This window comes from Vigna unguiculata, chromosome 5 (assembly GCF_037176805.1).
Source record: "Vigna unguiculata cultivar grain cowpea cultivar isolate G323 ecotype 2 chromosome 5, ASM3717680v1, whole genome shotgun sequence".
Lineage (NCBI taxonomy): Eukaryota > Viridiplantae > Streptophyta > Magnoliopsida > Fabales > Fabaceae > Vigna > Vigna unguiculata.
Genome location: NC_140796.1, coordinates 41,586,341 through 41,600,218, shown reverse-complemented (window position 1 = coordinate 41,600,218; position 13,878 = coordinate 41,586,341). Strand labels below are relative to the sequence as shown.

The 13,878-nt window shown below is 30.0% G+C and overlaps 1 protein-coding gene across 1 annotated transcript; it reads right to left on the bottom strand.

Annotated features, from left to right (window-relative positions):
- Nucleotides 1-1,458: 1,458 nt before the first annotated feature.
- On the bottom strand, nt 1,459-5,732 carry BEH4 (BES1/BZR1 homolog 4). The gene is made up of 3 exons (XM_028073005.2): nt 4,913-5,732; nt 2,013-2,770; nt 1,459-1,811 (listed from the first exon to the last, which is right to left on the bottom strand). Exons 1-3 carry the CDS (start codon nt 5,126-5,128, stop codon nt 1,808-1,810), a joined length of 978 nt encoding a protein of 325 aa, XP_027928806.1. The 5' UTR covers nt 5,129-5,732; the 3' UTR covers nt 1,459-1,807.
- Nucleotides 5,733-13,878: the final 8,146 nt, after the last annotated feature.

Below are 13,878 nucleotides of genomic sequence, written 5' to 3'. Positions count from 1 at the left end.
TTTAAAGGATAAAATTTCAAAAGTTTCAATCCGAAAAATATTTCAGATATAATAATTATTATTAGTGATATTATCTCAATAGATTTAAAGTCGCTTTTTAATATTTATTTACATATCAATTATATAGTTAATTAATTAAAAATTAAAAATATATAATCAAATAAGAGAAAATATTAAATTTCGGGTTAATTTCAACTTCATAATATGAGTTGTGAATAACTCATAAAATTATTGAGTAAATCCTCATTAACAAAATCCAAGCAAGTTGGAGGTGGAAGTTATACTTGTGTTTGTTTTTTACCCAAATATCCAATCATAACTCAAATTGATTTGATATTAAAATACATAATTATTTAGAGAAAAAATGCAACCAAATATTATAGGTTAGATTAGGTGAATCAAATCAAATTATTTATTTAAATTGTTATTATTTTAAAATATACTTTTTAATTTTAAAATATAGTTTGAATAATTTCTACTATTCTATTTAAGAATAATTTGATTTTTACAAACTAAATTAAATTAGTAATTTAATTTAACTTTATTTTTTTTCATTTACTATTAAGTTAATTTCTTTTAAAAATACGTAGGGCTATTTCCATCAATAATCACACCATACTTTTCTTTTTTTTTTCCGTGGAAATTCCAAGAAAAGATTACTAAGAGGCTAACACAAAAATACATATATTCAGTTTACTTCAATCAATGAAGTATAGAACTAGATACCATGAGAGTAATTAATCAAAATTGAATAGTAGAAAATTTATAAAACTATAATGTAAAATTTTATTGGTAAATGCTAAAACAAGGAGAATGGCGTTTAACATTTTTTTTTTATATTTTTGTTTCTGATTTCACAATGTGGCATGAAGAAAACACAGCAGAATATAAACAAAAGAATAATAAAATATTAGTGATAAAAGAGTTGTCCATTTTTTTCATGTGATGTTTAAGTATGAAAACAATTCATTCCCATGTAAACAGAGTAAAAATAAGGAATGAATTCTGCCTCTCCACTTAGCTTTCAATAGAGATACACCTGGAGTCTATCCAATAAAATAATTTACATTTATCTTTCTGAAATAATGTTCATTAAATAATGTGTACTAAACTTTTTTTTAAAATAAAATTTTGTAAGTATAATCTTTATTGTAGGGCTTGTACGCTAACGATAAATTATCAGACAAAATTATCCAAGAAAGAAAAATACATTCAATAAATAGTGTAAAAATTAACGTAATTTAGTGTCATGTTGTGATACATAACAGGAAAAAAGCACAAATGTAATTGTAAATCAATCTCTCCTGGTTTTTTGTTTAATATATATATATATATATATATATATATATATATATATATATATATATATATATATATATATATATTCCCTGCCCAAATTGAACATTCCAATAAATATGCAGCAATTGGAGGAAAATTGAGTTAGATAAAGGAATAAAGTGAAGGCAATAAAAAAGGAGCATTATATGGAATTTGCACACAATGTTAGGTTGCAATCTGTGGAGTTTTTTGGGTGGCAAACCAAGCCAATCCATACAATGTATACTGATGTTTCCAATAATAAGGTTTAACAACAAGTACAATGATGTATGGGTTGCAAATCCACCCCACACCTAACTAAACATGTATATTACTGGAGAACTATAAATTCAAAAGAGAAAGTCACCAAAATAAATAAATAAAAGAAACCAACTCCTTCCACTCACCTTACTTACCTTCTCTATCATATCTACTCAGCAAAACCAACACAGGTCAATCTTCCCATAATCACATTCAGTTCCTCACATTTTCATCTGTCAAAAAGTAAACAATCATGTCTTAACATTGACAATGTAAAGAGTTTTTTTTTTTTTTACACTGTTAAGTGTCAACTTTTAAGATAATTATGCAGAAGTTCAAAGAGTTACCATCTGTGATAATTTCTGATTAGTTAACAGTATGAGTTCAACAGCATTACCAATAAAGAAATTCAAGTTATATGGTGAAGTAGGTACCTGGTTTTTGAGTTACCAAGTGTGAGTTCAAGATCATCTGATCCAAATTCCTCATGAATCCTCTCTCCTTCCCATGGCTTCACAAGCCCCAGCATGTTGCTTCCAAATGCAAATTCATCTGAAACAGCTTCAGACATTGGAATGTCAGCATTGTGATCGGTTCCTGGTGCAACAGCAGGAGAGCATGTTCCACTGTGAGCAGGAGTCCACATTCTTGAACCACTTCCTGCCAAACCATCTTCCTTGAAGGCAAAAGGGTTTGAGGAGATCAAGCTGAAAGTTGGTGAGGTTGGATTGACATGAGGAAGTTTGATCCCAGCAAACCATTCAGGATCAACAACTTGGCGGCCGGGGCTCGGTGGACTAGACGATGGCAGGAATGAGTAGTGCTGTTGTCTGGTCCACCCCGGCCGCACAGACTGATCCTCCCACTCGGCATTGATTCTTGGTGTTCTGGCGGTTGGAGAGCTCAGAGGAGGCGTGACAGGAGCACTGATGGAGCCGCTGTGGAGGTAGAGATGGGGAAGTTTGGGAGACGATGCAGAAGATGAAGCAGTTGAGAGGTTTTTGAGCCATGGAATGAGAGAATTGCCATCAGCATTGGGAATGTTGGTGTATGGAGATGAAGATGGGCTTGGGAAGGAAGATGAACCAGGGCTTGGATTGTAGGAAGCACATGGACTTGGATGGTAGGATGAACAAGGACTCGCTGCTGATGATCCACCAACTATGTCCATGCGCTCTAAAGGCTTGCATCCCTGATTCAACAAAAATGTTTCCATTAACTCATCATAGTGTGTAGTATTTCAAAACCTACTTGTAGTGTATATGAACACACAGGTAGGATTTGCATGACCAGAAAACTTCAAAATACAGCAATTGAACAGTTTATCAGGCATCAACTACATGAGCAGGCAACAACTACATGATAAATGAAACTATTCCATAAACATTTTCAAGAAAGAAAAATTGAATTAACTTTAGTTTATGTATGTGTCAAAAACCAGATTACAGATATATAAAGATGTAAAACTATATATCAGTTATTCAACTCTGCATTACTATCAAGTCTGATCAATATGTCATAACAATGTGCAGAAGAAAATATGATGTTACTATCAACCTATTTCAAGCTTATGCAAGTAAAAGAAAAAGGTGAAAGTCTCAGACACCAAATGTGATTTATGAGATGAAGAAATTTTGTATTATTATAGGTGATTGTATTGCATGAACACAAATATTAGACAGTGTGCTAAACTAATTAGTGAATGTTTCCAAATTTTATGACAGAAAAAGAACTCACTACAAAAAGTGAAATATAACAAATAGAGTTATTATCAGAGATGATCTAGTAGCATATAATATATTGGACTGATTATAAGCATGCAGAGATCTGAACATGTTTGTCTGAAAGAGGAGAAAGAAAAAGAAAGAACAGTGACATTGACACAAAAGAAGGGTGAATGATGAGGTGAAAGACACTCCCAAATGGAATCCTACGTGGCCATGCTGTCTGAAAAAGTCAAAAAGCTAATGCTACGATGCCACACAGCAACACGGACATTACACAAAGCAAAATATCAGACAAACACACCAACCACGGAACACCAAAGCTGGCAAAATTGCCCTTTTGAGTTTACCAAAATACCCCTTTAACAGGTTCACTTCACGCAATTATTGAAGCATCTACCAGTGAGGACATTTTGGTCCCGTGAAGATGTAAAAGACTAAAAAACAAAAATTGTCCTGGTTTCTCAGGTGACCATCAGTCAAGAAAGAGAGCGAATCTTTGATGCTTTCCCATTAACAATGCCAGGACCACTGCTCACCGGATCCACCGTACACAGCCAAAGAATTTTAATATATAAACTTTTTTCGGAGAAATAAATCTTAGGCCATACAATTTAAATTAATTTAATTATTTATACATCTCACATGTCACATGCTTTTATAATTACACCATCAACCTTTTCAATCTCATCTAATAGTCAAGGTTTCGCCACAAATGATGTCTATACACTACAACAAAATTTATAATTAAGAAGAACAAAAAGAAGGAAAATAATAAAGGATGTAACAAAAAAAAAAACATGAAAAGTATTAGTGTATGAGGAGTTAAATGAAGAATAAGAAGTGTGTAACTTTATATATAACAAGTTGATGTACACCTTATTTGAAAATGCAAGATGGAGTATGTAGATAGGAAAAAAAAGAATGAAAAAGAGAGATTTTGTGTATGAAAAGTTATGTAATTAGAAAAAATGAGGTGAAAAAAAAAAAAAGAATACAATGCTTATGGTGGGTGTATGAACATGCTGCCACAACAATGGTTAAAATTAAGAAAAAAATTTTACAGCCTAAAATAGATAGAGTTTTCGGACTCCAAAGCAAGTCAAACTTGCTATTCATGATCCATCATGTCTAAGATCTCATCTTCTTCCAAACAAGTGTAACCCAATTGTTAAAATAATTAATTGCCATTACATGTATAAAAAATTTATTGCAAACAAATTAATGTTTATCAGATAATGAAAATAAAAGAAAAAAAATTAAAAAAAGTCCAAAGTAATATTTAATTTTGTCAAACAAGTCATACTAAACTTTATATTTAGAAATAAACGTCTTTAAATAATTGTCAAACTCTCAAGAGAGAGATTCAAGAGAACGCGTTAATCTCCCTCAAACTATACATTTATTTCACACCATGAAAAGGGGAAGAAGAAGAAGATAAACACTTTCCCATTTCTGGGAGAAGGATTTGACTAGGGTAAAAAACAAACAAAAAATGTTTCCGACACAGAAATACTACAACCAAGTAGCTAAAATGGTGATAACAAAAAGAAATAGATAATTGGTAGAGAAAATAGAAAGAGAAAAATTGAATGCAGAAAATTTGGTACCTTGCGGTAAGTGGTTCCATCTGGTTCAACGGTCCAACCTGCTTCGTTGCAAAGGGCTTTGAGGACTTCGTTGTTGTCGCAGTGTTTGGGGAGTTTGAAGTTTCCATACATCCTCAGACCTGCGAAGATCTTGGCTGCTATGGCTCTTCTTCTTCTCTCTCTCCTCTTGTTGTTCTCTCTCTCCTTCCACGTGGGTAGTCTCGTCCCCGACGTCATCTCCCAACTCAAAAGGGTCTTCTTCAAACCTCTCAAAGAACACAACTTTGGACCAGATTCGACCCAACAACGTTAAACCCCTTCTGGGTCTGTCACTGGAAATCGAACCAAGCAGGGACAAGGGTGTGGTGGAAGTTGCAAAGTTAGCACATTTGGTGGATTTAGGAAGTGGGTTTGTGGCCGGAGAGTGATCGGAGATCGGAGGAGATCTGACTTAGAAAGTGGTCGGAAAAAATGAGAGTGTTTGTGTATGAAAAAAAGAAGAAGAAGGAGAAGAAGAAGAAAAAGAAAAGAATGAACAGGGGCACTTGATTAGCCAAATTTGCGGATCAAATTGATGATCATGGTGTTTGGATTTTATTTTTTCTTATAGAGAGAGAAACAGAGAAAGAGAGAGAGAGTGTGTGTGTGTGTTGTGTTGTGTTGTGTTGTGTTGGAGATTTTAGATCCACCACTGGCCTAACCTTTTTTCCCTCACTTTCTCTCCCTTTCTTTCTTGCTTATTGTGGTGGTGAGTTCTTTGTGAACTTGTGAGAGCTTCACACTGCAATGGATGACTTTTGTTTTGTTTTGTTTTGTTTTGGGCAGAGAGACTCTATGATGACTTTGATTTGGTTTTCCTTTTTCTATTTTTTTTTTCTCTCTCTATTCTTTTCTGAATTTAGCTAAGTTGGTTACTTTCAGTTGAATGTCATGGGATGTGTTAATTTTCCTTTTCTCTCTTTTTTTTAAGTTTTTATAGACCACACTACAAGTTGTTTTAATTGAATTTTATTTGTTTATTGTTTTCTCCGTTCCTGTTTATAAAATTAATTGTTTGATTCATCGTTACTACAAAAATGTTAACTACAAAAAACATTACCATCAATATTATAAGAGGGGTTTCTCTTTTAGTATTATGCATGAGGTTTTAGAAAAACAAACATCTCTATGAATATTTCTTTTTTACTATCTTATAATTACGAATTATTTATCAATGTTTTCGTAACTAAATTTTAGTAGCTGATTGATCAAAATTAATAAAAAATATTATAATCGTATTTATAATTTACACTATTCAAACTCAAAACTAAACTTAAGATATTCAACCCTCCTTATATGCACCAAATCAACATAATGTTATATAATAATACCTATAATACATAAAAAATATATATATGATTTTAGTTTCTAGGATTTTAGTAATGGTTTTATTCAACCTTGAAAACATGTAGATTTTGGACTCTTGTTTCATAAAATTTTCCATATAAAAACTTTGAATATGTTTAACCAAAATAATAAGAAAATAAAAATATACACAAAATTATATTTTCGCTCACTACTGAAAAAATGGACTTATAATGACAGGTAAACGAGTTTACTATGACAGGTATTTTGGTGTCATAATTCCAAGAATCATAGAAAATACGTGTTTTTTATGATAGGTGTTCGATTAACAATCATAATAAGTCTAACTTACCACCACACAAGTTGATGATGCTGAGACAATTAGTGAACTTACTATAATAATTTTTTGTAAAACCTATCATAGTAAGTCCAACTTACTATGACAGGTAATGCAAAGTACGTCATAATAAGTCTAAATTACTATGATAGGTAGTGCAAACTGCGTCATATCTGGTAAAATAAAAAAAAATGTTAAAAGTTAAAGAAAGAAAAGAAAAAAAGTGATCCTATTCTTCTCACTCTACAATGCCCCAATTTTTTAGTATGCCAAAGTTGTAGGTTTCCCTAGAATCAAAGCTAAGCACATATACTATATGCTATATACCTAATAACCACATACATTATGCAAAAATAAACAAAAAGAAGTAATGCTAAGAATATAATGTTAAGCGAAAAGAAGACAAGTTTTGTTTAAGACTTGCAATAATTTTGTACACTAAACTCCTAGCTCCTTGAATCCAATTGAATATTGCCATATTCAAAGTTGAATATGAATTGAATTACTTGTCATTCACAACCACTACATTCATCTACACAAGATTCACAAGCTGTGTGAATGCATGTAAAATCTGAAGTGCCTTATTTTAGTAAAATAGAGCTTTATTAGTCTAAAAAGCACACGTGAAACCATGTTGATTGGCCTAGAAATAACTCTACGGTAGCTAGAGTGATCTTGACTCATAGTCTCTTATAATTTATGTGTTGTGTGTTTCTGGCTTCCTAGGAAACATTGCAACGTGTGTGGTTTGAAATATATTATGAGGAAGGAAGGGCTTAGTCAAATTAGTTATCCCCTAGAGTATAAAGCTTTCTGGAGACAAAGCAAAACAACACAAACTTTTGTCTTAGACATGTGTCTACTTTGATTTAAATATAGAGGGTCGTTTTCAACAATGTTACTGTCTTCAGTTTATTTAAATACAATTTCAACAATTCATGTCTTCTAGTTACAAACAATAGTATGACATGAGCTAGAAAACAAGCATTTCTATGTATTACTTTTATTTAAAGCCATAGTAAGACACACAAGATATGGATTCTTAGTTCTTACAATCTAGCAACGAGATTCAAGGCAAAACATCTCTCACTCACTCCAAGGCAGAACCATAGCCCAACACACATGTGCAAACTAAGTGAAGAAAAGAGAGAAAACCTATCCAAGGGAGGCATAATCACAAATGCGACAACCATGAACGACGTGTGAACGGTGCATGAATGGTGGGCAAACAGCGCGATAATCGATGCGATGAATAGCGCGACGAACGGAGTGACGAACAAAGCGACAACAACAACGCGAAACAAGAAGGCAACGTGACTATTTGAGAAAGAAAGGATACTTCTAGAGAAAGAATGGAGATGAGAAAGAGAAATGAGGAAAGGAAAAAATTAGGGAAAATATTATGACAAGTTTCTCAAAGTCTATCATAATATACTTTTAACATAATTTCAATTTTGTCACCGCGCTCATCTTTTATGATAGGTCCTCTGCACCTGTCATAATAAATTTTTCCTTTTCACTTATTATGACAAATCATTTTTTACCAATCATAATAACTATTACTTTTATCACAAAAATGTCACCGGTCAACTTATTATGACAGGTGGCTTATACCTATCATAATACGTCGTCATAGATTCTCCTTTTTCCACTAATGGCTAATAATTGGTGGTTGTTATTATTTATAATATATAGAGATCAATTCTTTTTTATTTATCTTCTTATTTGATTTAATTGATATTACAAAATAATGAAAAAGTTTTTTATAAAGAATATTTCCGTTATGTAAGAATATTAACTATTTTCACTTATATATTATACTAATGTTGCTTGTGATATTTTGATTTTTAATAACTAGACATTAGACATATTATATATATATATATATATATATATATCAAGAAAACTATTGGATTGAAAGGTGAAAAAAATGTGTCAAGACAAGTGAAATCAAGAAAACTCGAGTAGAAGATCATGTTGAAGGAACAAGAAAAACTTGACAAGTGTTGGTCACAGGAATTTAGGTCACCACTTTCATTGATTTTTTTTATTTTATTTTTTTGCTCTATCCTTGGTAGTTTAATTTTCTTGCAAACTCTTCATTGTCATTCTCTCTTTCATCTATTGTTCTTCCCTTTATCTTTTATCTTGATTCCTCCATTATTCTACCTTTAAAAACAACAAAATACCTAAATATGATTCCTTAAATATGTACGAGTTGTTGATCGAAGTTAATATCAAGTGAGAGTCCAATAATTTAAAAATTATGACTCTGATTCATAATATGAGTGAGTTGTTAGTTAAATTTGTTTTGAAAGTAAATGCATAAACACTTTAAAATCAAATTGAAAAACATATAATTTATTAGTACAATGTAAATAAACTCACGTTAAGTAAATTGAATTTATTGAAAAACACTTTATAAATATCAAATCCAAATCTTAGAATATGTATATATATATAGTTATAATATAATTTTCGTTATATTTTAACATGAAATTAGGACTATTATTCTTAGTAACTTAGCTGTAATTATTTTATATATAAAAAATTCAATATTATGTTCCAACCTTCCATTTTAGTTACATTTATCTAGTAAAAATGACAAAACAAGAATATTACATTAATTATATAGAGTTTAATCTCCAAGAATAAAAAATTATGAGGAGAATTTAAAACTTTATCATCTTTCTCCTATACCATTAAATAAAATAGTTAATGATGTGTTCAATATACTATCTATATTTAAATTTATTAAATAATAAAATGTAAAAAAAAATTGATAAAGTAAAAAGAGTGATGCATGAAAATGAAATTCTTTTTGAAACGGCATGATATGGGGTTTGATAAAAGTGAGTTAGTAATAGTGAAAGCAGTGCTAACTTTTATTTTTGTTTGGTGGCTTCAAAAGTTAACTCCAAAAAACATAGAAGTGTGGAGCATGATTTTAACCTACCTTTTTTTGCCATAGCCATGTGGGTTTTATTAATGAAAGTTCAGGAACTGCCTTCAATTAATGCAACCTTTTTCCCTACATTGCTCACTCCTTCTATTATCAACACAAATCTTAGTTCTCCAAAATTGATTTCCATTTATGCCATCTTCTTCTTAATTTTCTTATCCTCTTTTTTACCATATATTATGCTTTGAATGCCACTTTTTCATTAAACTTCTAAGAGAAAAGAAATTTAAATATTAAATTAAATTAACTTACACACTAATTAAAAATATTTTTTTTAAAACATTATATAAAATAGCTTCTACAAATTAGTTTATCAAATTTATTTTTTCTATACCAAACTTTAATTCTCTTTTGCAACTAAAATACAGAGCTAAAATGGCAATCAATTAATATATTACTTGAGAAATATACTTTATGATAACTTTAAATGTGTAATTTAATTAAAAATTAAAGTATATGTTAATAAATACAATGCATATAAAGGGATAAAAAGAAAGGAAGTTAGGACTAGAAAGAAAGGGAATGATTGGATGGGGTTATTTGATACTCTTAATGTATAAAGTTTTACACTAAGAAATTAGAAAGTTGAAGAGATGAAAGAGTTATATGAACTTTATCTTTCAATTGTCAAATTTGGATGGAAAAAGGGGTAATTCGGTGATGCCAAAAAATGAATCTTTTAAGGACATGGACCAACTTTTTTTTACATGTCTTCTTTCCCACCAACCATGGTGCCTTTAATTAGTGTTTGGAGAAGAACACTCATGTCATATACTAACACAAATAAGAGCCAATTTTCACACTTCCCAGAAACAAATATCTGAAGAAAATCTTCAAAAGAAAAGAATCAAAGAGGCCAGCTAATAATATAGGCAATTTTTTGTTGCTAAAATAACTTTTTTTTTTTCATGTTGGTTTTGAAATGTAGAAGTTAATTATGGTGCTGAAAAGATGGGGCTAAGGATAGAGCTTTTGGTTAAGGATAGATCCAATGTCACACCAATGAAAAGATAGGTTATAATGATCATTATGGGTATGTTTGGTTTAGTTATAAACCAACACAATCAAGAAAAAAACAACAATGTTAATGAGGATTTGACTTAAGAGATTATCATAAGAAGGAAAATATTTTCTTCCTTATGGCACTAGTTGGTGTTGAGATTTCTTACTATGATTAGTGTGAAGTCAAAATGTTTAAGAATTATCATAATGGTCTTATGTTTCCTAAGAATACTCCTCAAGAAATTAAAATAAGTTTTCTATTCAAGACCTTATAGAGCAAGTATTGAAAAATTAGGGGGAAGAATATTTTATGCATTTTAATGATTTTTTTTTTACCCAGTAATTTTAGTTTTCGAGTACTTTTTAACATTTGTCTAGTATGATAACTCGTGATAATGATGTTTTTCATGACATTTAAGACAATGTTTCCATAAGAACATGGCATGTGTACTGTAAAAATAATTTTAAAAAATATTGAAATGGAGTATCATTTTCATAGATCCTAGCTATAAAAAAGATATTTGTATTGAATTTGGTTTAAGAAAAAAATAATTAAAATTGAAAAGTACAAGAAGAAACATTTTTGGGATCTTTCTTTTCAGAGAAGCACACAAGAGGAACCAAACAGGAAAATATTGAGGTTAAGATTAATTATATTATACCTAGAATTCCATTTTAATTCAATTTTATTTTATTATTTCTATCAGATTTTTTAATTCATTTAAGACAATGTTTTCCAATAAATATTAAGTTGAGAAATGAGCTAACAAAAAATCCAAAGGAGTTAAATTTTATTTTATATATTTATAATCTTTTTTTAATTATTTTTATTTTTATTTTCGCTCTTTGTACCTCATTAATTTGATTTGGTGGATATTGTGAAATTTGAAGATGTTTTCCCATATTCCATTCTAAAGAATTTTCAAATTCATTATATATAATTCTGGAAACTTTAGGAAGTTGTTTTCATTTAATTCAATTCGCTTATGAATTTCTCAAGTTTAGTTGACATAAATGCATTTTTTATCTTCGTCACAAACTTTAATCTTGAAAAAAGAATTAATTATTTTACTTTTTACCATAATTTTTCTAATATAAATTTATCATCTTTCACCTAATTAAAAAGATAAATTTATCAACATCCCTACTTAAATTTCAAAATCAATACTCAATATTTCAATAAACTTAACTTCTAAATAAATTTCAATATTTCAATAATTTTAAAATATACAAAATAAAATGGACAAACTTTGGGGATGAAAAAACTTAGGGTCTACGGAGGCGGAACTTTGTTTTGACACAGGAACCATAGCTCTCCCAACCTCTTTATTTTTTAATTTTTTAAATATTTTAAAAATATATTTTTATATTTTTATATTAATATATTTAAAAAAAACTTTATTAAAATTAAAAAAAAAAATTCTCTGTGGTAATTTCTTTTACTTTTTTATTTATTTTCTCTTTTCTTCGTCCCTCCATCTCTTACTCTTTTTTTGTTTCTATTTCAATTTTCACCATCAATCTCTTATTATTTTCAAAATCAAATTATACCACAATAAAATTGAGGAGTTAAAGAACATTTTTGATTGAATAATTTCTCCTTTTGAGTAAGTTTGATTTTTACCTTTTTTTTCTAAAGTATTATGTTTTCCTCTTATATGTGACTTTTTTACGCTCTAGATATATCATTTATTTGGTAGAGATCATAAAATTATGCTCTAATTGTTGATCAAATTTTTATGATGTGTGCTTATTTTGAATAGAAAAAATAATGAGGGAAATTGAAAACTTTTTTAATTAAAAAAATATCTATAAAAAATATAATTTGGTACCCCTAAAATTTTTATCCAAGTTTCGTCACTGGTTTAGGGTATGAAAAAATTATCCTGTCATAATAAAGAACTACCCTCTCCCAGTCTATAGAAAACATGAGAAAGTTTAAGTCCCATAAGCATGAGTTTAAGTACACATTGAGTAAATATGAGAAAGTTAACTACATTGGATTGAAGGTGGTGTCCCTTATGTGAGGGTTGGACTCATGTCTCATTGATGTTATACCTTCCTATGATCCTTCTTCAAAAGACCCAACAAAATGTTCATTCACTAAAACAAATAAACAAAAAAAAAAACTCATCTTGAATAATCAAATATTAAGAAACTTAAATATTTTTTTGAAAGAGACGATGAAATTGAATAGGTGGCAAAAAAAAAGTGATAAATGAAGTTATTTATATTAAAAGAAAGGAGGAAGAAATGAGTACAAAATTTATAAGTAAATGTTATTGTACCACACCTAGCCGGTCCAACCAAATAATAATAATAATAAGCAATTACCATATATACATAGAGCAAATAAGGTAACCGTCATAAGCCGACAGAGGAATAATAGCGGCCTAAGCCGCTAAAATAGTAACCGATCTAGACCGGCCACTCTGGAAAACTTAACGAAATCAAAGCATTCCTAAGATTCATCAAGCCCACAATAATCAAACTAAGGGCCTGGGCTAGGGCCTAGGCCCACCTACAGCCCAAACAAGGGCCCATGACGTGGCCAGACATAATTAATAATCTATAAATATGCATGTACCCCACGAATTAAAGGTACGCATTCATTACTTTTCTAATCACCATATTTGACTTTCTTAGAGATTTTGCTGACTTGAGCTTTGGAGTCCCTTCTGCAGGTAACCCCTCTCGGATCCAAACTGATCACACCGAGATACCCATGAGCGACATGTATCAACCGGGAAGAAGCCTACTGAAGAGATGGCATACCAGAGTAAGGTAATAGTTGTGTCTAACATATCTTGTTTGTTTTCTGCAGGAACAATTATTGATTTGAAAAAAAAATATGATAATTTGATTATTTATTTAATTACCACAAGAAACTTTCATTAAAAAGTCCAAATTTGGGAATCCATATCCTACACAAAATTTCATCTAACCACACTAAAGAGGAGTTCTAGACATAGAAAATAGAAATAAAAAAAAGAGTTTATAAATGTTTGAAGAGGCAAATTTTAGCTAATTAAACCATATAATAGAGAAAAATATCCCTCATTCTTTTTTTTTTCCTCACCTTCATAGCTCATACTAAAGAGAGAAGGTTTAAATTCTTAAAGACTATCTTTTGGATTGCTCTTTTTATCTTCATATTTTATGCATTATAACTACTTCTCGTTCTTCCATTACATAAAATAAAATAAAGGTGAAAGGTATCATCTTTAATTCCATTCTAAAATTCACTTATTTTAGGAACAAATATAGTTAAATGTCAAAATAGGGGGCTTAACATTTTCTAAAAATAATAGAAAGAAAAAAAGTTGAAGATAGTTACTTCGA

Coding starts and splice junctions, on each gene's coding strand:
- BEH4 (XM_028073005.2), bottom strand. CDS start 5,128: ATGACGTCGGGGACGAGACTACCCACGTGGAAGGAGAGAGAGAACAAC. Junction 2,771..4,912: donor ATGGAACCACTTACCGCAAG/GTACCAAATTTT, acceptor TTGTTGAATCAG/GGATGCAAGCCTTTAGAGCG.